The sequence below is a fragment of the Lithobates pipiens genome, unplaced genomic scaffold (assembly GCF_037356315.1).
Source record: "Lithobates pipiens isolate NorthernLeopardFrog02 unplaced genomic scaffold, aLitPip1_a1.2 Scaffold_3, whole genome shotgun sequence".
In the NCBI taxonomy this organism is placed as follows: Eukaryota; Metazoa; Chordata; class Amphibia; order Anura; family Ranidae; genus Lithobates; species Lithobates pipiens.
Window position 1 is genome coordinate 4,093,125 of NW_027507790.1, and position 21,786 is coordinate 4,114,910.

Here is a 21,786-nt window from a genome sequence, read left to right on the forward strand (position 1 = left end):
TCAATGGCAGGGGCACTTTAGGAGCGGTGTATACACCGCTCCTAAAGCACCCCGGAGATGCTGCTTACAGTACTTTTTTTAACGTCCCGCAAGCGCTCCGCTCCAGTGTGAAAGCACTCGGGCTTTCACACTGGACAGGAAAGGTGCTTTACAGGTGCTTTTGTTAGCGCTATAGCGCCTGTAAAGCACCACAGTGTGAAAGTAGCCTAATTCCAATAGTATCTTTATTCAAAACAGATGTTATTGACTTTGAAAAAAAAATACTTATACAATTCATGTGAAACTTGAAGAGGCACATTGGAGACGGGATTTATTAAAAAAGTTGAGAAGCTTTACACAATACATTGTGTGAAATTTTACTTGAATTAACCAATTTTTTGAAAAGCATGATTACTTTTTCCACCTATGCATAATTGGATAATTTAAGTGAATTTTTACACATTTTGAACTCTTATTGTATATCAGCTCAAGAGTCTTCAGGTCAGTCCTAAAACCAAGGAAGCCCAGCTATTCAGCATATCTTATAATGCTATTATACAGCTGGCTTACATCATTTGGCTTCTGGGCCCTTATTTTGCAATCAGTTGGAGGACTAGCAGACCACTGGGTTATCCCAGTTAGGTGCTCTGGATTGAAAAGAATCAAATTAATAAACTCATAATTTTTTTGTTCATTGATGTTTGCTAGAAATATCCAGGAACACTGTAGAAACAACATTTCTATTACATCAAGTAATTCAGTATTGTCTTTTCTGTACACCATGCTTAGACCTTTGTTGCCCTGCCTGTGTATGACATACATACATTTGGTTTATCACTTATCCTGCTTCTCAGCAAGTCTCTGTAGGTCTAGCCCTTCTTTTGGCTGGCTGTAAACTATGATAAGACTGCCCTCTGATGGTGAATCTGAGAAGAATCCTCTGTTCACATAAGATCCAGTTTTCCCAGTTTGGGGAGCTGATGTTCAATAACAAACCCCCATTTAAATCAGTGAAGTTCCTGTTCAAAGTACGGTAATTGTGCATTTGTAGCAATCCAATTTCCAATATATTACAATGTAAATTGAGTTATCTTAGAAGGATTTTACGTTTCTAAGGAATGCTTGAGGCGTTGTGTAAAATTAGGGGTGATACATTCCAAGACAACAGTCAAAGTGGCCCACAGAGTAACATAAATAATATTGCTTTCCTAATCTTGTGCAATATGAACAAAATAAAATATACACTAAAATGTCTTTTTTTTATTGTGGGCCGGGGAACTGATTTCCAAACCCAGGAATATGGCTTAAAACGGAAGAAAAGCCCAAATCTAGCTATTCTTAAAAATGTTCCCTCCCCACTCCTCCTACCTATCTTGCCTAACCTGTATAAAAAAGATCGGTGTACTTACCAGTGGCGGCTGGTGCTCCACTTTTATTTTTTTTAAGGGGGGGAGTTGGCAAACATACACACACCCCCACCCGTTCGGTCAGTCCGTCAGGCAAACCACCCTCCTCCCCCTCAGTTGCCCAGTAGACCGAACTCTCTGCCGATTGCCCGTCCTCCCACCAGCCCCGCACTTACCCTAGATCTCAGGCAGCTTTGGCTTTCCCCTGTGGGCTTTGGCTTTCCCCAATGCGGTTGCTTTTCCCCTAGGCAATCGGTTCTTAAAACGCTCTTACTGATTGGCCAGGAGGAGAAGCAGGAAGAAAATAGCGAATTTTCATTTGCTATTGTTACTCAAGTGGGTGGGCTCAGGGTATCGTGCTCTGTGCCCCTAGCCCACCCTTTTTTTAAGCCAATTAGAGCCTTAAGCTCTAATCCGGGGGCTAAAAAAAAACACAAAAAAACGTTGGCATCCGTGTGTCAGGCACCCTGCATGTAGATTAGAGGCCTGGCACATAGATTAGGGCCCCTATGTCCCTAATGGAGCAGCTGCCACTGGTACCTATTTTAAATCTTCTCAGAAGACTCTGCAACTCTGGCTCAAGGAATGCTCAACTACAGCTGGGAATTCTAAAAGCCGTGCCACCATCCATAGGCTTCCATAGGCCTGTTGCTGCTGGCTCTCCCTCCTCTCTAAAATAAAGAAGTGGCAACCACCCCAACCTATAACTGGCCTTTGCAGCAAATTGCACATAGAAGGGCGATGCACATCACAAACAAACAAAAGATATCCCAGCACACTTACCAGCCAGACTGAAAATTAATCAAATTGTCTAAAAAAACAGAGGGTCTTGTTTACATACCTTTGCAAATATATGCATAAGCCACAGTGCCCACACAAAGGTATCTTTGTATATACTGTGTTCCTAACTCTAAATTTTCAGAGCCTCCATAGTAGGAGCATATATATAATAATGGGTAAATTAAGGGCAGGTATGCCTGGAGGGAGCCCACTACTCCTTAAATGTACAGGGACACACGTGGCGTCCAACAAAAGTACAATGGCAGCAAGGGCATCTAGTGCATCCCCGCACCCAATTCAACCAACTGTACATAAAGGTGGCAACCATCCCAATCTATAACTGGCCTTTGCAGGAGGGTGCACATAGAAGGGCAATGCACATCACAAACAAACAAAAGATTTCCCAGCACACTTAAGCCAGCTTGCAAAACAGACTGGCTGGAAAGTGTGCTAGAAAATCTTTTGTTTGTTTGTGAGACACTCCCTTCTCTCTCCTGCAACAACTGCTCACTGACACAGGGAGCCAGAGCTGTGGAATCATGTGACCGGACTAGAGCTTAGGCTTTTCTTCCACTTAAAAGTCCACCTCTAAAAAAAAATTGTTTTGGAAAATGTCTCAGCCGTATGTGTATCTCTTCCTGTCCCAGTGACACCATGACACAGGAAGTGGTGGGAGATGGCTTCAGACAGGGATAGGGAGTAGCTGTAAAGGCTTGACATGGGTTCTAACACTCAATCTATCCAAAATTAAAACAATATTTGACTGAATATGGGCCGTAAACAAAGTGAAATAAGGTTCATCTTACCCTCAGAGCTGGGATGTTCCACTGTTTCTCATTATTCTTCCTTAACACAACAGTTTGCCCTTCAGATGCCATTCCTGGAGGCTCTTCCTTTTTATTGCTTATCTCAATGTGTTTTCTACTTTTTTCTTTTTAGATCTTACATTTATGTTAATATCAGCTAACTAGTCCTTAAGCACCAAAGCTCATTAACATTCTAAATTGTTGAGTGTTTTAACAGTTGTATACTATTATTATAGATGTGTACGTTTTGAATCCGCTATTCTCTCGCAAGCTGAAATTGTAGACTAAAAATATGAAAAAATAGTGTTGGTTTCCAGTATTTTCTTTGTTGGCACTCACACTGCTAGAAATGTTAAAATCTGTATGTGAGGTCATGAGTAAAATATTATGGATGTGATTTTAGCATTTGTCTCATCAGTCCTGATAAGGTGAAAGAATGATGACTCTGGATGAGCTGAAACCTGAAATAATTCAGGGATTTTTACAAAAAATCTCATCTTTTTATGTTTTTATTTAATCTATATCCAGAGCACCGAACACAGGATACCTCCACAATTGGTTCCAGCCACCGTTCTTTCCTTGACATAAAAGCTGGATTCAATGCAATAAGTGAACGGACAGTTGGCGTTCTCCTGACCGCAAGAGGTAAGTCAAGGAAAGATACAGTATATATATGTAGTCCAAATCATGGAGCTTCTATAGTAAAAAGCTTGAAAAAAGAAAATGAATGCAGCTACCATAAAGAAAGACTGGTAAGCTGCAATATATTACATTTTTGTTCTTGAGTATACTTAATGTAGCAATTATCTCTTCTAGGATCCCGTACCAGAGCATCTGTACCTCTTACCTCCTGTGACCACAGCTCTTCCCCACCATCTTCTCTTGCACTTACATCAGGGCCAAGCCCTCGGAGGCTGCGTTCACCTGGAGGAGTCTCTCTTCCTGATAAAATCAGTGAAGAGGGAGGTGACTCTTTCACAGGCAAGACACTTTAAATTATTTATACCCTTTGCTACTAACATAGTGATTGCCATCTTCTACAACATCAAGCTTTTATAAACGGCAGAAACCGATTATTTTGTCTAAACTGAAAACTGATTTGGTAGTTTAGATCAGTGTTTCTCAACTCCAGTCCTCAAGGCGCCCCAACAGGTCATGTTTTCAGGATTTCCCTCAGATGAAACGGATGTGGTAATTACTGAGGCAGTGAAACTGATCAAATCACCTGTGAAAATAATGGAAAGCCTGAAAACATGACCTGTTGGGATGCCTTGAGAACTGGAGTTGAGAAACCCTGGTTTAGATTACTATACCTGCATAGTTAGGGTCATTAGGAAGAGATTGCATACATGTTTTACGAGACTCAAATTTACACCTTATACATGAAAGGATAGCATATGTTTGGAGATCATGCAATGTTTGATCTAGGAGTGGGATTTCAGGTGAGAGCAATGGCATTTGGATGTCTGCTGGCTGTGTAGATGCTGCCTCTCTTGCTGCTTTGTCAGTTAAAGCATTTCCCTTGGCTATGTCATCTTGCTGACCTGTATGTGCCTTACAGTGCAATATAGCAATGTATTTTGGTAGTTGTATGGCTTCAAACAGGCTTGTGACAAGTATGGAATGTGAGATGGATTTTCCATCTGCTGCTGCGTAGCCCCTTTTTTTCCATATAACTCCAAAATCGTGCGCAACACCGAATACGTACTTGGAGTCAGTGTAGATTTTTACATCCTGTCCTTCAAAAAGCTGACAAGCTCTAATAAGGGCTATAAGTTCTGCAGCTTGTGCTGATTAGAATGGGACAGGGTTTGCTTCCAATATTTTATCAGGCAATTGGACAACAGCATACCCTGCATGGTATGTATTATCATTTGGTCTTGAACAAGACCCATCCTCAAAGACATTCTGTGCTCCAGGGAGAGCAGTTGAAGACATGTCTGGTCTGGGGGATGTGTCTTGGTGGATGAGGTCCATGCATTCATTTTGAGGCACTACCTCATCTTCCCCACCTTTCTAGCTTAGTAAGGCATTCATGATTGGAGCTGGGCCAGATGTGGGAGAGGCATATTTAATCTCAAGTTTTGGGTTAGAAAGTAAAATTACTTCACAACCACTCAAACTTTGGGCTGACATGTGCTGGTTATGGATATTCTTTAGTAGAATGGATACATTGTGAGTGGTGTGCAGGGTGGTGACATGTCATAGAGTGAATGATGTAGCCATTTCCACCATCATCGCACAGGATGCCAGAGCTCTGAGACACACCGGCAGGCCCTGTACTGGCATAGGCACAACCCTGGAAAAAAAATGCAATAGGGTGGAGTTTGCCCCCATGCTCCTGCACTAGGACGTCCACCATTGTTTTACAGTTGTCCCTGGCAAACAAGTGAAACATCTTGCCATATTCCGGTAATCCAAGTCCAGGAGCTGTGACCATTGCAGTTTTAAGATACACAAAAGCATTGCACATTTCATCATTATCACCATCCCAGGGGGAAAGGATCGGAGCTATGCAGAGTTTCAGTCCACCCTGAGATTTGATACCCAGGGGACTATGAACTCACAATCCATACCACAAACCCTAGCTACATAATCTTTAAGTTTCCCCAGGGTTGGTATGAGGGGGAGGAACTTCTTTACCATGTTTTTTTGACCCGTATTGACAGTGGGGAAGACTGTCTTACCTTAGAATCTTTTGATCCACACAACAAAGTATCTTGCTTCTAAGCAAAAGAAAGAATAAGCAGAAAAGTTTTGGGTCACGGTGGATTTACCTTATAGACTATTCTCCTTCCCAAAAGGAGAAGCAGTACTGTTTAAATATTTGTGTCCTCCCAAAGGACTTTTTTAGGTCTGCCAAAGACCTTTTTCTATATTAGTCTATGTAGGCATGGTCTGTCTCCTTTCTATACAATTTAAACGGAACTAAAGCTTTATCTATCCTTTCAATACTTATTAGGCATTTATTAAATTTGCAGTGGCATACTAAACATAAATACCCCTTAACCTCATTGTACTTAGATATGTGCTAGTCTAAAACATTTGTTTAAAGCAGAACTCCAGCCACTTAAAAGGAAAAAAGAATACAGCCTAATTCCATTTTAGTGCAGATCATTACAAACCACTGTCCACTCTTGAGGGGAAAAAAAATCAGTCAACACGCAGCAATATCTACCCTTCTTCATGGTCCTCTGAAAGCCAGCAACCAAGTCCTCCTTTCTCCAATGCTGGAATGTGGGTGGGCCATATCACTTTCTGGTGACTTGAGTGCTGGTCCTACAGTGATTAGAGTGTGATTACATTGGTGAGATTGGCAGCAGCAAGGCCAGTCAAGGACCAGCATGCAAAACCGCTCTGGCACACTGTTCTCCACTAGACTGAGAGGAAGAATAGTGGAATAAGGCATTATGTATGTAGGGATCCTGCCTTAAATGGTAATTCCACTTTCATGGGGGAAAGAAAAATAGCAAATAAAAAATAATAATATAGCGTATACAATTGTGACATGTCATATTGTAATTGAATATTAAAAATTACTTTTCTTTTTCAATCTGCAGCTCTGTAATTTTCTGTAAAATACAATTCAACATGGTTACCTGGAGGTTTTCTGTAAACAGAATGTGTGCAAAATATATCAGATATCAGGCATCCCCTGCACCAAAAATGTAATTTTTGGTGAGATACTCCCAGTAGCAAATCATGTTTAGAGGGATTCAGACCCTGCAATTTTCCCGATTAGAGCCCTGCAGGTGCAGCAGTTGGTTCATAATTAAGAAATCACTCCCATTAGATTCACTTACCATATGGACACAGATAAACAAACATGCAGGGTTTTCTTCAGAATAACAAAAAGGTAGAAATCTGAAACAAAGTGTGTTAACTTCCTTGCAATGTACATAGATCACCCAGAGGGGAATATTTTTTTCTCAACAAAAGTGGAGTTAGTCCTGTTAACTTTGTATTGCTGTCTGTGTCCCATTTTGATACATTCATTCTTATTTTCTGTCCGTCTGACCATTGTCATTAGGAAAGATATTAAAGGAAAATCTACAATTTTACAGCTGTCACCAGAAAAGGGGGCGAGGAACTCCTGGCTCAGTGACAAATGTCAATATGGGATTTTTTTCTCACTTCCTGCTATGTCTCTAAGATAGAAAGTAGTGAGAAATGTTCCCAATATTCAACGGTTTCAGGATGGAATTTTTAGATAAATTATATACAGAACAGTAACAAATGTATAGTGTCTTAAAAAAGAGTTGTGCATAAATTGGGTCTCATAACTAGAACCAAAGGAAATTGTTTCTGTTAGTCGTAGCAATAACAAAAATCTCCTTATACACTGTAGAATATCTAACAGGAAATTTTTGATTGAAAAAAAACGTGTGCAAACCACAATGCCATTTTATAGCTGGTAGAACAGAAAATTATAAGCACACAATGCAATGATTCAGAAAAACTTTGGAGATATGACCACTGGTTTCTAACATACATTTTATATCATAGATAATGTTTGGAAGCTGATTATTTGTTGCATTCTGTCTTATGTGATTTATGTTTGGTGTTTAGGTGGACCAGTGTGCCTCAAATCAATCTCACCCATCATGGAAGGAGAAAAGCCAAAGGTAAATTGTATTCACTGGCCTTCTTATTGATTTTTACATCTCCAAGGTCAGAGCATATCATTTACAACTCTCCATGTGTCCATCTTTTTTAGGATCTAACCATTGAAGCAATCTTCCCTTCCACTTCTGTGTAAAGAAAAATCATTTCCAAAGCTCATAATAAATGAACAGAAATTGCCTGCACAGTGCCATAACCACTGACCAAAAGGACTACATAATCAGCATATCAATGACCTCAACAGATGACAGTGCTAAACATCATTCGTATACACAATGCACCAAATACAATGCTGTCAGAAATGCAAAAATCATCACTCCCTCCTTGGTGACTGACTTTTCTGGAAACTAAGACCACTAACAAAGCCTATGACAATTATAACATGATGTCCTGTCAAATTGAATCTCTGTTAGCTGAAGGTGCAAACAAAATGGTCATCTCATTCTTGTAAACTCTTAATTTAAAATTTCAGTACAAGCAAACCTCAAAAAGATTTGGAGGCCATCATGGTGCAGAAATATGGTTTACAGTGTGTTAATGCCACAATCCAAGAAATCAGCTTTCTTTTCTCATCCATTGTGGGATTATACTGCAGCTTACAAGAGGACTGGACACTGGCAAACAAAAAAAGTGTAGGTCACAATAACTCCTACTACTACTAACCCTCATATCCTAGGAGAATCAGCACCTTCTTTTCAGGTCTAAATTTGCTAGCACCTTTTTTCCAGACTCCATTCTGGTTTAAATTTAGTCACAGAACGCTTTCCAGATCTAGGGGTGCTGCCACTGCATTGATGCTTACCCTTTCTCTGCAGACTCACTTTATGAGCAGGCCTGTGCAGCCAAGTACTGGGAGCTACCTCAAGTACAAGGTTGCTGGGCATTTTTAAACATTCCCTGTTTCCCACCGGTTTCAAATGCAAGAGGGGTTAATGCTGTGGAACTGAGCACTGATGTTATTCGCAGAGTGGAATGAGTTTCATGACTCTGTTTCTATCCATTTAGTGTCAAGAAAGCAACTCCCCATTGTGCTCCTGCTTGCAATGAACTATGTAGAATGTTGATTTTTGGTATGTTCCTGCTATCTGCCTACAGTGTCCTTGATCACCTCTAGCCATTCAGTTCTCATTATCTACCAGCTGTCTGTGTCTCATGAGTACCTGGGGCCTTGTCTCGTACCCTGAACCTTAATTTGTGTTGTTGCACTATGTCTAATTTTAAACACAAGAGGTAAAGCCTCTTTACCAGCTCAGGCTTTATCAGCTGACACATTACTTATGACTCTGGGATTGCTTGCAGCGCATTTCCTTATGGTGCTGATGTATGCAGCATTTAATCCTGTTGCCTTGTGCTCCTAGAGGCTTTCCCATGGTGCGCCAACCTCATGAGACTCCTGGAGGATAGTACGGTATAGGCTGTACAAGATCATCAAGGTCTTTTCTCTCTCAAGCACTGATCTGCTGTCCTTCTTCATGGTTGCTGACTTTAATGGCAGGGCTATTGAAGCCCATGTTTGAGAGACATCTTTTACAAATGTCCATGGTGCTACAAGCCACAAAATATACTTTCCACAAGGTCCATCCTTGGGCATGGAAGGCATCCTTCACTTGGTGTGTGATTCCCCTTTGACTCTGTGGAATCAGAATCATATTCTCTCTGTGATTCAGAAACTGCCATTTCAACCCATTGGAGACATTCCTTTCTCTACTGTCATTCACAAGGTGATATTCCTGTACCCATCATCTCTGTAAGGCGAGTGTCTGAACTGGTGGCCCTATCCTGCAAGGAAACTTTCTGATTTTACATAGGGACAACATGGTGTTAAGGCACACAACTTCCCTCTTATATAAAACAGTTTCTGCCTTACACCCAAACTTGGGCATTGTTCTTCCATTCCTTTGTCCAGCTACAGTTCCTCTAATGGAAAATTTCCTCCATTGTCTGGATGTTGTTGGGTTCTGAGAGTTTGTCTCTTGGTGACTGCTTTTTTCAGAAAGACTGATTCCCTTTTTGCCATCCAAGGTGGTGCAAGTAAAAGTACACTTGCTTCTTGTTTCACCATAATCAGACAAATTGTCATCCAAGTTTATGGCCCAAAGGATCGAGTTTCACCCTTTCCTGTCAAGGCACATGCTACTATTGAGTGCTTCTTGGGCTTTTCACCACCAAGCAACTGTTTCCTAGATATGCAAGGCTGCCTCCTGGTTTTCTGTTCACATGTTCACTAAGTTGCAATCTCATTTAATGTCAGCTTCAGGTGTAAGGTCCATCAGGCAGTTCTAGGGCTGCAGGAAGTCATCTGTTATTTTTCCTGTTAGAATAGCTTGTTGTTTTGCCCACTCACTCCTCGCTTAGATGGCCTTTGGGCATCCTAAAGGTTGAAGACTTTGTGTTTCCTTCCATGGATGTGAAAGAAAAGAGGATTTTTGTACTCAATGAAAAATCCTTTTCTTGGTGTCCATTGAAGGGACACTCTATGTGTATAATCATACTCTCAGCACTGGTATTAGTAGGGGTTATCCTCAGCTGCTCTAAATTTTTTTTTGGTTGGTAGTGGCCAATCCCCCTGTAGGACCAATCAGATGTTGCACCAAGATGTCCTATCTTATTTTTCTGCCTGTCTCCATCTGTTTCAATTAGAATAAGTTGTCAGCCTGATAGATTTTATGCTTTCTCTTGAGATTAATTCAATTCCTTCTTCAGACTGTTGGTAGTCAGAAAATCATGGGCATTTGCAAAAGACCTTAAGGTTATATGTAATCTTTTACAATTGTTGAGCCATCTTCCCTACTAAAGCCCATTGATATATTTTGTTCACTTAACTTGTGGGCAAGCACATGGAGCCAGGGATGTCATAATGATAGCTTGCATTTAAGAATTTGTCCTGTTTTCTCTTGATTTATGTTTTACTACACTCAATTCACATATTATTAATTATTGGTATTTACCATAATGCCTGTGATTTTCAGAAATAACAGCGCATGGTTAAAAATAATGACTATGGCAAATATCAAAGTAACTGTGCCTACTGCAGGATTTCTGTCCCTGCAGAATCGCTCTTGGTAAATGTTTTCTATGAAAGCACTCCATGCTGCTATGCTTCCTCTCTGCCAGGTGGGAGGACACCTGGGCAGTCCAGGATGGCAGTGTCAAAAGCTGTCCAGTCTCAAGCCAAGAGACACAAGGAACTTTTCCAAAGTAGCAAATCTCATTGCCAAGTGGGTCACAGCTATGTAATTGAGTGGTTAAGTGGGCATATCTGTTTTGTTACAAAAACTAAAAACTAAACTGGAATTCCCAAAGAATGTTAGGTCATTTTCCATATAGATAACGTACTGGAATCTGTTGTTATACAATTTTCTTTCATCTCCTACACAGCAGGGCTTGGATTGGGAGAGGGAAGGGCAGAAGTGTGTGCCAATCAGCAAATAGCAGTGCAGAGAACTAGTCATCTTCATACTAATACTTAATGTACCAACAACCATATGGGTGGTGGGTTGGTGACCACTATGTATTGGTTAACTGTAAAAAAAGGAAAGGATTAACCAACCTGGTTATGCTATCTGACAGGGGAGACTACAAAGATTTTGTCAGGAAAAACTGTTCACATATACTGTATGTATTTGTGCATTTAGCTGTTTAGCTTTAAACAGTGTGGCTGCAAAGCAGAATAGAATTTACATGCATCCTGGCCCTATCAATCTTTAACTTAAACGAGATGGGTAGTTTGTATGGTGGGGTGCTTTAATATTGAAAATGTGCTGCATCTCAATTGGAATTTTTAGCAGTGAGTATCAAACTTGAGTTGTTTTGTATTTTCATTCATATTTCTCATAAATACTGAACTATACCTAGAAAAAACATTTTATTGATCTTATATAGCATAACAACTGGCTGTTTAAGCTAAATATAATCTGGTATGTCAGCTTTGTAACACAGCTATTAATATGGTTCTTTTATTTATAACCATTGCCTGCTATGAATACTTAACCAATATCATAAACAGTAACTTCCCTAAATAGGATATACTAATGGTACTCGATAGGAAAATCCATATAACTATATCACGTTGCATCTCCTATTAGAGCATAGAAGTATTTTTAATATTATGAAATATATAAGGGATGATGTCACATATAAAGCATATAAAGCACTATGCACACCTGCTGCACATAGCCTGATGTATTACTATTAAACTGGATTAAAACAAGAAACTGGATGATGAGACCCATACAGCCTGACCCTAACAAATGTTTTAAAGCAATAAAGCTTGAATTGTTCAAACTGCACAAGCCAGATATTCAAAGCTGTATGAGGAAAGCAAATGTTAGGTTTTGATAAACTTGACCTGTAACATTGTTATCGGCTTCCAAAGTATGTATAGCTAGCGCAATTTTCTCACTTAATCTCAACTATTGTGCCTTTTTGGTGAGAATATATAGTCTTCCTTTACGGGGATTGCACTTTTTCTTTAAACCAATGTTACTTATGGTATAATAAATGCGCAATAGTTAAATTCTCTATAATGGCATTGTATCAGGTGAACTAATAGTTATCCTTACATATGTTTTTCTCCGAGAGAGACTAAACCAATGAAGAACAGCAAGCTTTTAGGACACTGTGGTCCCATTGTCATCTCTTGTGAAAGACCAGCTGTAAGAAAGGACCGCAGAGTCTTGGAAGCTTTTCTAAACAGTAGACTGCTCGTTTGTTTTAGATTTAGGTCTCTCAAGGGATTGGGTCGTGAAATCCCGAGAGTTTGCTATTTATGACAATTTTGTTTGCTTGTCTCCAAATAAGAATACAATACTTATATAGGAGGAATCCATTCCTGTGTAAAATATTTTTTCTCCTTATGTGATATGTGTAATTGTCACTCTGGAACCACGTTCCCATTATCAGTGCCCTCCCACCTACGTTTCTAAATGCAATGGACAGGGTCTAACCTGGTACTCGAAGATCAATAAAACCCGCCTGGAAGCCTGAGGGAGATGTGTTTATGAAAGAGATGTATTGATTGTATCCTCTCCACAGGAAAGAATGAGATTCACAGCAAAGAATGGAGACAATCCCCACAAAAGTGTTTTGATACCGTAGCAAAGAGAGACCTAAGATATATTATTCTTTAAAAACCTTTATATGGTTATATATGGTACATCTGTCTGTTTCTAATTAGATATCATACTTATATTATTCATGTTTATTTTATATCATTTATGGTACATTCCTAACCCTTTTATTTTTTGGGGTTTTTTTTTTTTTACATTCGATGGAGTAACCTATGTCGGACAATTTTGTGGAATGGTATAGTCTGTTCTGCAAGGCTTGGTACAGCCTGTGCCATCTGCTTGTCTGGGAAGGAGCTCTAGAATTTGTCCTCTAATTACTATGAGGACGCACAATCAGTCTAAGTGTAGCTTTCTGTTTGTTTTGAAGTGGTACAAGTACAGTTTTGCTGTTAAGAATTTGTACAATCAATACCGCCCTTACTTTCACTTGCTGAAGAAGTCCATTTCCTTTAGATTGTTTTAGAGGATACTAAAAATAAATTTCTGTGTGTATAAAGTACTTGTAACATCTAATGGTTAACTTCTATTGTTTCCCATATTTGTTTCTCATTTGCTGTCCTGTGTACTGTCTGTGGTTTGTCTTTGGCACATTTTATATGATTAAACGCATATATGTCACTGCTAACATTGCTTGAGCAACATTGGTTAATGTGTCCCTTGAGGAGTTGTCCTAAGTGAATGGTTCTCTAGTAAAACAAACATGAGGCTGACCCTTCAGTATTAGATGCCAATGTACTTTTTATTTTTTAATAAAATAATGAATGCTCAGAATGCTACTTAATGTGGCTTCATTTGGTTGACTCTTAAACTGGTGTTTCCGAAATGAGGTATAGCAAAATGCCAAAGAACCCTTTGCAAAACCTGCTATTGACAAACTGGAGCAAAATTACTTTTTTTTTTCGGTAAGCCTTATAAGCCTATTAGATGCTGAAAGAGTAGATCGCAGAGAAGTGAAGTGAAGGGAGAAGAATGCTGCTTTATTTTGTACAGAAAATAATGAGAGTGGCTAAATAAGGAGGGGAAGCTGATATGCCTGAATGCTTTGACCTCCTGGTCCTGAGAACAGCTGCATTATCTGCTCCACCTTGAATTACTCCCCAGTTACTGGGTTTTAAAGTGGCACTCCAGGAAAACTATATGAATATCCCAAACTTGTTTATATGGACAGTTTTATCCAACAAATATTTGTAATGCACACACTCTTGCCATATTTTATAGCAAGCCACATGGCAACAGTGTTTCCCTTTCTAGCTTTGCAGCTTCCTGTGTCACCTGTGATCTGCCTTATTGAGTTGTGTTGTCATCCTATTGGATATACTGTCTGGAAAAAATTGCAAAAACATTGGCAGATAGAACTAATAAAGAAATCCCTGCTATGAGGCCTCATTGACACCTGTCTGTCTGCATCCTGATCTGTGCATTGAACCCACACAAATGTGCACTCTGGGGTGTGCATGGAGATCCCTGTAGTCAGTATCTGACATTGATTTAACCAGGCTGCCTACACTCCAATGCATGCAACAGCCGTGCATTCTAGGTGGCTCAAGACGGCCCTTCACATGGATGTATGGATTGGTATGCCTGAATGAAGCCTAATAGTCAAGAGGAGTGTAAAAAGAAAGACTGACCTCAAATACATTATTGGTCAGTTTTGACCATTTCATACATCCTTGGCTCAAATATTTGGTAAATAAAAGGTATTCACTGGAAGTGCAGCCTATGGACCCCTGTGTATACAGGAAATGGGGAAAAGGAAAGGTGGGTAATGGAAACCCATTTTTGTTGTCAGTAGAAGGAATTATGCCCCTATGTTGGTGTCAGTGGAAACAGAAGTACCCCATTGTTGGTGTCAGTAGCAGGAATTATGCCCCATTGTTGGTGTCAGTGGCAGGATTAATGCCTCAAGGGCCAGATAAAGGCAAGCAAAGTGCAGCATCCAGCCTCAGGGCTGCAGTTTGTTGACCCCTAGGGGTGCAATGGATCAAAAAACTCACTGATTGGATCGTTCCTCGGATCAGAGTCACATACATTTTTTGGATCAGCAAATAATAATTGAATTTGCAAAAACCTGTGAAAATTCCGCCACCATATAGTCCCCACTGTAATATCCACAATCTCCCCCACTGTAATATACACGTCATCTCCCCCACTGTAATGGACATCTCCCCCACTGTAATATTGGCTGAGCATGGCTGGGTATTGCCGAGTATGGCTGGGTATTACCGAGTATTGCAGAATATGGCTGGGTATCACCGAGTATTGCAGGGTATGGCTGGGTATTGGCAGGATATTGCAGAGTATTGGCAGGGTATGGCAGAGTATTGGCAGAGTATGGCAAGGTATTTGCAGAGTATGGAGGGATGGCTGTGACTGAAATTGTCACAGAGCAGGGCTGCGGGCTGGATCTGTAGTGCCCACAGTGCTGCTGCCATCCGATCTCTCCCCTCCACTGTACCGATCTGTACACAGAGGGGAGAGTGGAACCGGCGTCATGACATGATGTCGGTTTGTTTACAAGTGATTGCATTTTTTGCATTTGATGGAGCGATCATATTGTAAACGACCACCGGGTGTACAAAGATGGCCACTGTTCCCGGGGTGACCTGTTCGGATCACGGATCGGTGACGATCTGTTGCACCCATAGAGACCCCTGGTCTAAACAGTTAAATTGTGCGTGTCCAACACTAGGAAGCTTTTTAACAATGTATGCACAGTACAGCCTTGGTAAAGATTTTTTTTTAACACATAAAAAAGAATTAGAGGTTGAGAAAGCGTTATCACACTTGGTGACTGTACAGAGAGTTCTCTACAGGTGGGGTAAAGTCATCACTTGCTGCTTTAACCTCCCTGGCGGTATTCCCGAGTGTGACTCTGGGTGAATTTTCAGTACCAAAAGCGGTAACCCTGAGCCACACTCGGGATCCTGCGATGTCCTCCCACTGTGTGTGCGAGCTGTGTACTCCACTAGATCTATCACAGCTCCAAGCTCCAATCCCTGCGAGTGTCACAACGCACAGGGACAGAGTACAGCACCAAATTCAAAAAGTTAAAAACACAATACATACATAACACTGTAATCTTACAGATTACATTACTGTATCAAATCATTTCACATCCCCTTTGTCCCTAATGCTTTGTCCATTGCCCTGCATGCAGTTTTATATTATATATACTGTTCTTTCTGCGTGGAAACTGGAGATTGTCCATAGCAACCAAAAAGCACCCCTTTACATCAAAAGTGGTTTTAGACCAGCTAGAAAACAGCGATAATAATTTAGAATCACTCGCAGAATTGAGATAGTGATTTGTGGGGAAATTCATCATCAAACACTGAAAGTAATGACAGCGACAATTCTGCAACTGAGCAAATTTCAGTGTTTTTGGTTTGATAACATTATTGAATAAATATTACTATTATTATTTGTTATAATTATTTATAGTTATTTATTATATTTTAATGTATTATTTTGTGTTTCAAACTTTATCATACCCGGGATGTACACTAGACTCTGGTTTGGACAGATTTAAGAGTGTTATTCCTAAGAATTACAGGCCTACAATATAAATAAATAAATATATTTACAATATTTATAATAAATAAATATACACCAAATTTCCATGCAAAACATTGTACCGCTTTGAGCATCAAAAATCTGACATAATCATACCGCCAGGGAGGTTAAATGTATCACTACACACTGGGTGAATGTCAGGCTTCCGGAGGACTTAAAGGGACACTGTCATGAGAGATTAATGGAAGCTGCCATTACTGAACTCTCCTTTGGGAGTACTAAAATCCTAGCTGTCATTCTGATGCGTTACCTTCAATGCTCTTACTGACCTGATACAAGTATAGAGATAAGTGGTCCTGACACTCATTTACAGCATGCTTGTTCCTAGGCTGTGACTTAAATGTACTAAAGTCAGACACAGCCAGAAATACTGAATTTTCAGTAGACTACCAATGACAGCTTCTCTCATGACATGGTCACTTTAAGAGCTGTGTCAGCAAGCCTTTGGTCACTTTAGAACAGCGGCTCTCACCATAAAAGTCTATAGCAGCCTTTCTCAACCTTTTCAACACAGAGGAACCCTTGAAATAGTTCTCCGGTCTCGGGGAACCCCTGCTAAAAATAAGAACTCTACAACTCATAATACATTAGTGTGATGGTCAGTGAGAGGAGCTAGATAGCTAAAAAGATCAATGGTGTCAGTGGGAACTTAAATGAGAGGCAGAAATTGCCCAATGCTGAAGGAACCCCTAACAACCTCTGGAGGAACCCTGGTTGAGAATCAATGGTCTATAGGAATGTGAAAGCAACTTACATTAGGTCATCAGCACCTGCGATGAATTCTGAATGATCCCAGAAGTGTATCGGCAGATGTCAAAAGAATACTGCATATGCTCATCGAAGCCTGAAGACATAGGCCATTAAGGTGCCAATTCTATGGGTGTATTTTATAATTCAAAAGTAGTTACAGCTATTTTAGCTATGAGATTCCTCACCTAGATATGACCATATACCTTTGGTTCTATCTGCTACCATCTGGGCACCATTAAATGTATGTTTGGGGATATTTATCTGCATCTGGAGTTCATAACATTTGCAGTGAGCATTTTTTTTTTATTGGGCTGACATTTGTATCTAGTGACCTATGAATGCCCCCTGAACAATATTTACACTGTCTGCATAGGCTTTACATGTACTGCTGCTGTTGCCCCATGTAACGTTTATGTACCAATGGGGATAAATGCTACAGCATTGGTGAAACTAGCACTAGACAGAAAGGTGGCTCTCTCTAACGTCACCTGAGATAAACACATCTATATTTAGGAATAGGTAGCAGAAACGACTGCTTGCTGATAATCTTCCATCTTTATTCTATACGTATGCTTATTGAACGTTATGGAATGTATTTGCACATTTACATTTAAAAGAATCTGTTACCTACAAAAGAATGCTTGGATGTGAAAAACATTACTAATTTGACAAAGTAACATATTTTTGTCAAGTCTGTCAGTGTCTGGATTTCTGTTCAAATATAATAATATTCTCCCTGGGCTCTACCATATTGGACACATCTCTGCAGAGCTGTCCTGAGCTCCTGGTGCCTGGAGTTACTATGCAGCTGATGGACTGATTATAAAAGTGCAGGTGATTTAACCTCCCTGGCAGTATCATTATGTAGATTTTGATGCTCAAAGCGGTACAATGTTTTGCATGGAAATTTGGCATTTTATATTGTTGGCCTGTAATTCTTATGAATAACACACCTAAATCTGCCCAAACAAGAGTCTAGTGTGCATCCCGGGTATGATAAAACACGAAATCATAAATTATAATATAATAAATAACTAAATAATAATATAATAATAATAATAAAATGTATTCAATAATGTAATCAAATCAAAAACACTGAAATTCGCTCAGTTGCAGAATTGTAGCTGTCATTACTTTCAGTGTTTGATGATGAATTTCCCCACAAATTACTATCTCTCAATTCTGCGAATGATTCTAATTTAATATTGCTATTTTCTAGTTGGTCTAAAACCACTTTTGATGTAAAGGGACACTTTTTGGTTGCTATGGACAATCTCCAGTTTCCAGGCAGAAAGAACAGTATTTATAATATAAAACTGCATGCGGGGCAATGGACAAAGCATTAGGGACAAAAGGGATGTGAAAGAATTTGATACAGTAATGTAATCTGTAAGATTACAGTGTACTGTATGTATTTTGTTTTTAACTTTTTGAATTTGGCACTGTGCTACGTCCCCGTGCATCGTGACGCTTGCTGGGAACGGAGCTCGGCACTGTGATGATTTGAGCGGAGTACACGGCTTGCACACACAGCAGGAGGACATCGCAGGATCCTGGGGACAAGATAAGTAACGTTGCCTGGATCCTGCGATGCGATCCCGAGTGTGGCTCGGGGTTACCACTTTTGCTACTGAAAATTCACCCCAAGCCACTGTCAGGAATACCACCAGGGAATTTAAAGCCTAAATACATCTTGCAAATAAAAATATTTTTTAATTCTCTAACCCCAGTTAAAAATGAAGTGCTGCTTTTGCTGCAATATTATGGTGCTGTCCCTGTGTTGCATTTGATATACATATATATACATATTAAATTAAAGATTTTCTCAGCAGACTAGTTTTTAAAAAATAACCTGTTTAGATAGAAACAGAAATTAGGTTACTGTTGAGTTAGTTTGAGGATGCTTCTCAAACTAAATGTAAGAAAAAAACGAATGCCTATTAATACAGGCTGTCCTCAAACAATGGGAACTGTTGACAGTTGGAGCAGTTTGTTGTTAAGGTAAACAAGTTTGTAATCCTTGTCGGTAACTATAGTAAACAACCTGACATATAAATGGGTTGTCAGGCATAAGCTGGAAGGGACTCTCATCATGCCTTAAGACCAAAGAGGAAAAGTCTGTACCAGCCAAGAAGAAGATACCTGATTTGCAGCAACTGCTTAAAAATCCTGAGCCCTCATTGTCAACGGAGATCACAAACACACAGTAACCGGAGTTAATTAACTTTTAAGTGTATTTCTACTGTTACAGACCATAGTTTATGCAATGCATACAGTTGTGGCGCATTTGTCTGCAAAAATGGGGTTAAAACAAGCAGTAAGGAGGCATTGCATCAGGTTTGTCTGTCAGTCTTTCAGGCAGACATGATTGGACCCTCCAGTCTCCACTATGGAGCGGCAGATGTTAAGTGGTGACATGTCCGCTGCTATCCGATCCTGCCCTCAAAAAACCAACGGACAGTGGTCCTATTTTCCATCCGTCCAGCGGATCGGATAAAAATGGACATGCGTCCGTTTTCACCTGATCTCCCCATAGCACAGCGGAGTGGAGACTAACCTGTCATCCATGGGGAATTAGCAGACCGATCCCCTGCTAAGCAAGCCAATTCCGTCCCATGGAGGTGCCTGTGTGAAAGGGGCCTTACTATGATTTTTTTTTTTTTTTTTTTAACAGATATAATTTTTTTGGAGAGACATCAGGGGTCTCTTCTTTTTAGACAGAGAGAGGGACTGAAGAGAGTTTAGTCCCTTTCTCTGCAGGCTCAGTTGTAATACTTATGAATGGATGGAAGCCTCTGTATACACTGTTTACTATGCCACTGTGACAGCTGAACATAGGAGCGATCGGCAAGAGGTCCTGTAGGGATACGTTAGGTGGGGAAGGGGTGTACCTTAGGGTAAAGCAGGGAGAAATGTCAGTGTAGCAGTGGCGAGGGAGTGACCTTTTTGGGGTTATAGCTCTGATCAACGGATTGCCATCCATCAAAGCTAAGGGTTTGTTCAGGAGAGTCTGCTGAACAGTTCTAAAATACTAACGTGACCATGAGCTTATAACACATGGAAGAATGAGGTCCGTACAACCTGGCAAGCCACAAGCAGTTCTGTAGGTCCGTATGCCGTGTGAACTTGGCAGTAAAAGGGTTAAAGAAAAAAAATAAACATAAGCCCCTAAGAGCACTCAACTTTCATAAAGGTCCTAACTTGAGCCTTTTAAGCATGGGAACAATCAGTGTTCAAATTTTGACTTTTCTCCAAGTAAGAGCTCTAACACACCACTGGAATATCCCTATGCCATGCACATGACTCTTGGCTGCTCAAAAGATGCACTTTGGAAAACTGCTTTAAATGCACTCATGGTCGGGGTATGGACATTTGAGTATTTACATATTGCTAACAAGCACTATATAAGTTATAGCACACGTGTCAAAAAGAAGGCCTATGGGCCCAATCCAGCCATTTCACATGGCCCTTGCACCTTTCCTACAGCTGCAGCATCCCCCTGAATTCTGCTCCCACCTTGTCTCAGAAGTCGGCAGCAGAGAGGAAGACAAATCCTCTGGCAGGTCCTGCGCTTCTCCGTGCAGCCAAAGTGGGGCTTGTCTCTGCCCCCAGCCCCCCTCTTAGCAGACAGCAGCAGATGGAAGGACAAGATTCCTCCTAGAGATGATCATTTGCCTCTCTGTTTAGCCACAACACCACCTCATCTCCGCCTACCCTGGTTTTAGCATTCAGCAGACTCTGGCAGTTGAGTCCTGCACTCCTCTGGTCCTCCTCCACACCCTGCACTTTCTGCTTCCCGGGTCCACATCCAGCTTCTTAACAGCAAGTTAAAGGGGGGTGCACTGTAATGTAAGGGATGGTGGGGGACTCTTGATTTCTGATGGTGGGGGGGGGGGTCTTGCTCTGGACATCTAGTCTTACAGATACAACCAGCCCTTTGAGGGCAACCATAATGCTGATGTGGCCTGCAATGAAATTGAGTTTTACACCCGTGAGCTATAAGGTCCATTTACACCAGATGTGTTGTTTTCAACATGTGTCAATGCAAGGAACTGTAAAATAATAAGGTATGTAAATGAGAGCAGTTCACACTGGTGTGTTGCACCGATATGCTAGGTTAGCTTTGAAAAAAAGTAGAACAAGCCCTACTTTTTTTCAAGGAAATGCATGGCAGTGAGGAAAAACAGCAGTCCAGCACAAGTTTGGATCTTCTGCCATACTGTAGACACCTCACATGTTCCAGGAAGTGTAAAGAAACGTGCATGTTAAAACTGCAATGCAGCAGGGCATTGCGTGTGGGATTACTTGAGCTCAACGCACATGTTGCAGTATGAATGGGCCCTAAAATAAGTTCTCACTGACCTCTGTAGCTGCATGTACTGTGGAGAAATTCTTCCTTGGATTTACCATCAAAAGCATTAACGTTTCTCAAGTCCTTCTCTCAGCATCTCTGCTCATCCAGCTCTAGAATCCAGAGCATCTGCTCTCTGTTTGCATTGGAGATTAAAAGATTGGTGAGTCACTGCTGGAATGGGGAGCTGAGCTTCAGCGAGAAAAACGTTTGCAATGAACTTTAAAAATTAATTACAGTTGTACCTGCAGCCAGGGCAGTCTTTAATACTGATTGGACCCTGGGTAAACATTTTCTCCCTCCATGCAATTTTGCTCTCCACCTACTCCGAGACTTACTAGCAGCTAGATTCAAAATCTGTTTACTGAATCAGATGAGGCAGCAATTGTGTTAGGTTGCCAGAGGTTACAGCATATCATTACCGTTCACTGACTGACTACTAGTGGTTA

The 21,786-nt window shown here is 40.6% G+C and overlaps 1 protein-coding gene across 4 annotated transcripts in view; it reads left to right on the top strand.

Annotated features, from left to right (window-relative positions):
• ARHGEF40 (Rho guanine nucleotide exchange factor 40) overlaps positions 1-13,439 on the top strand; it is a 143,306-nt gene extending 129,867 nt beyond the window's left edge. For all 4 annotated transcript variants that reach the window (XM_077461169.1, XM_077461172.1, XM_077461170.1 and 1 more), the window contains 4 exons: positions 3,500-3,616; positions 3,788-3,952; positions 7,541-7,596; positions 7,689-13,439. In XM_077461169.1, the coding sequence (XP_077317295.1) occupies positions 3,500-3,616; positions 3,788-3,952; positions 7,541-7,596; positions 7,689-7,730 (380 nt within the window). In that variant the 3' untranslated portion in view covers positions 7,731-13,439. The remainder of the gene's footprint in view (positions 1-3,499; positions 3,617-3,787; positions 3,953-7,540; positions 7,597-7,688) is intronic.
• The last annotated feature ends 8,347 nt before the right edge of the window (positions 13,440-21,786 follow it).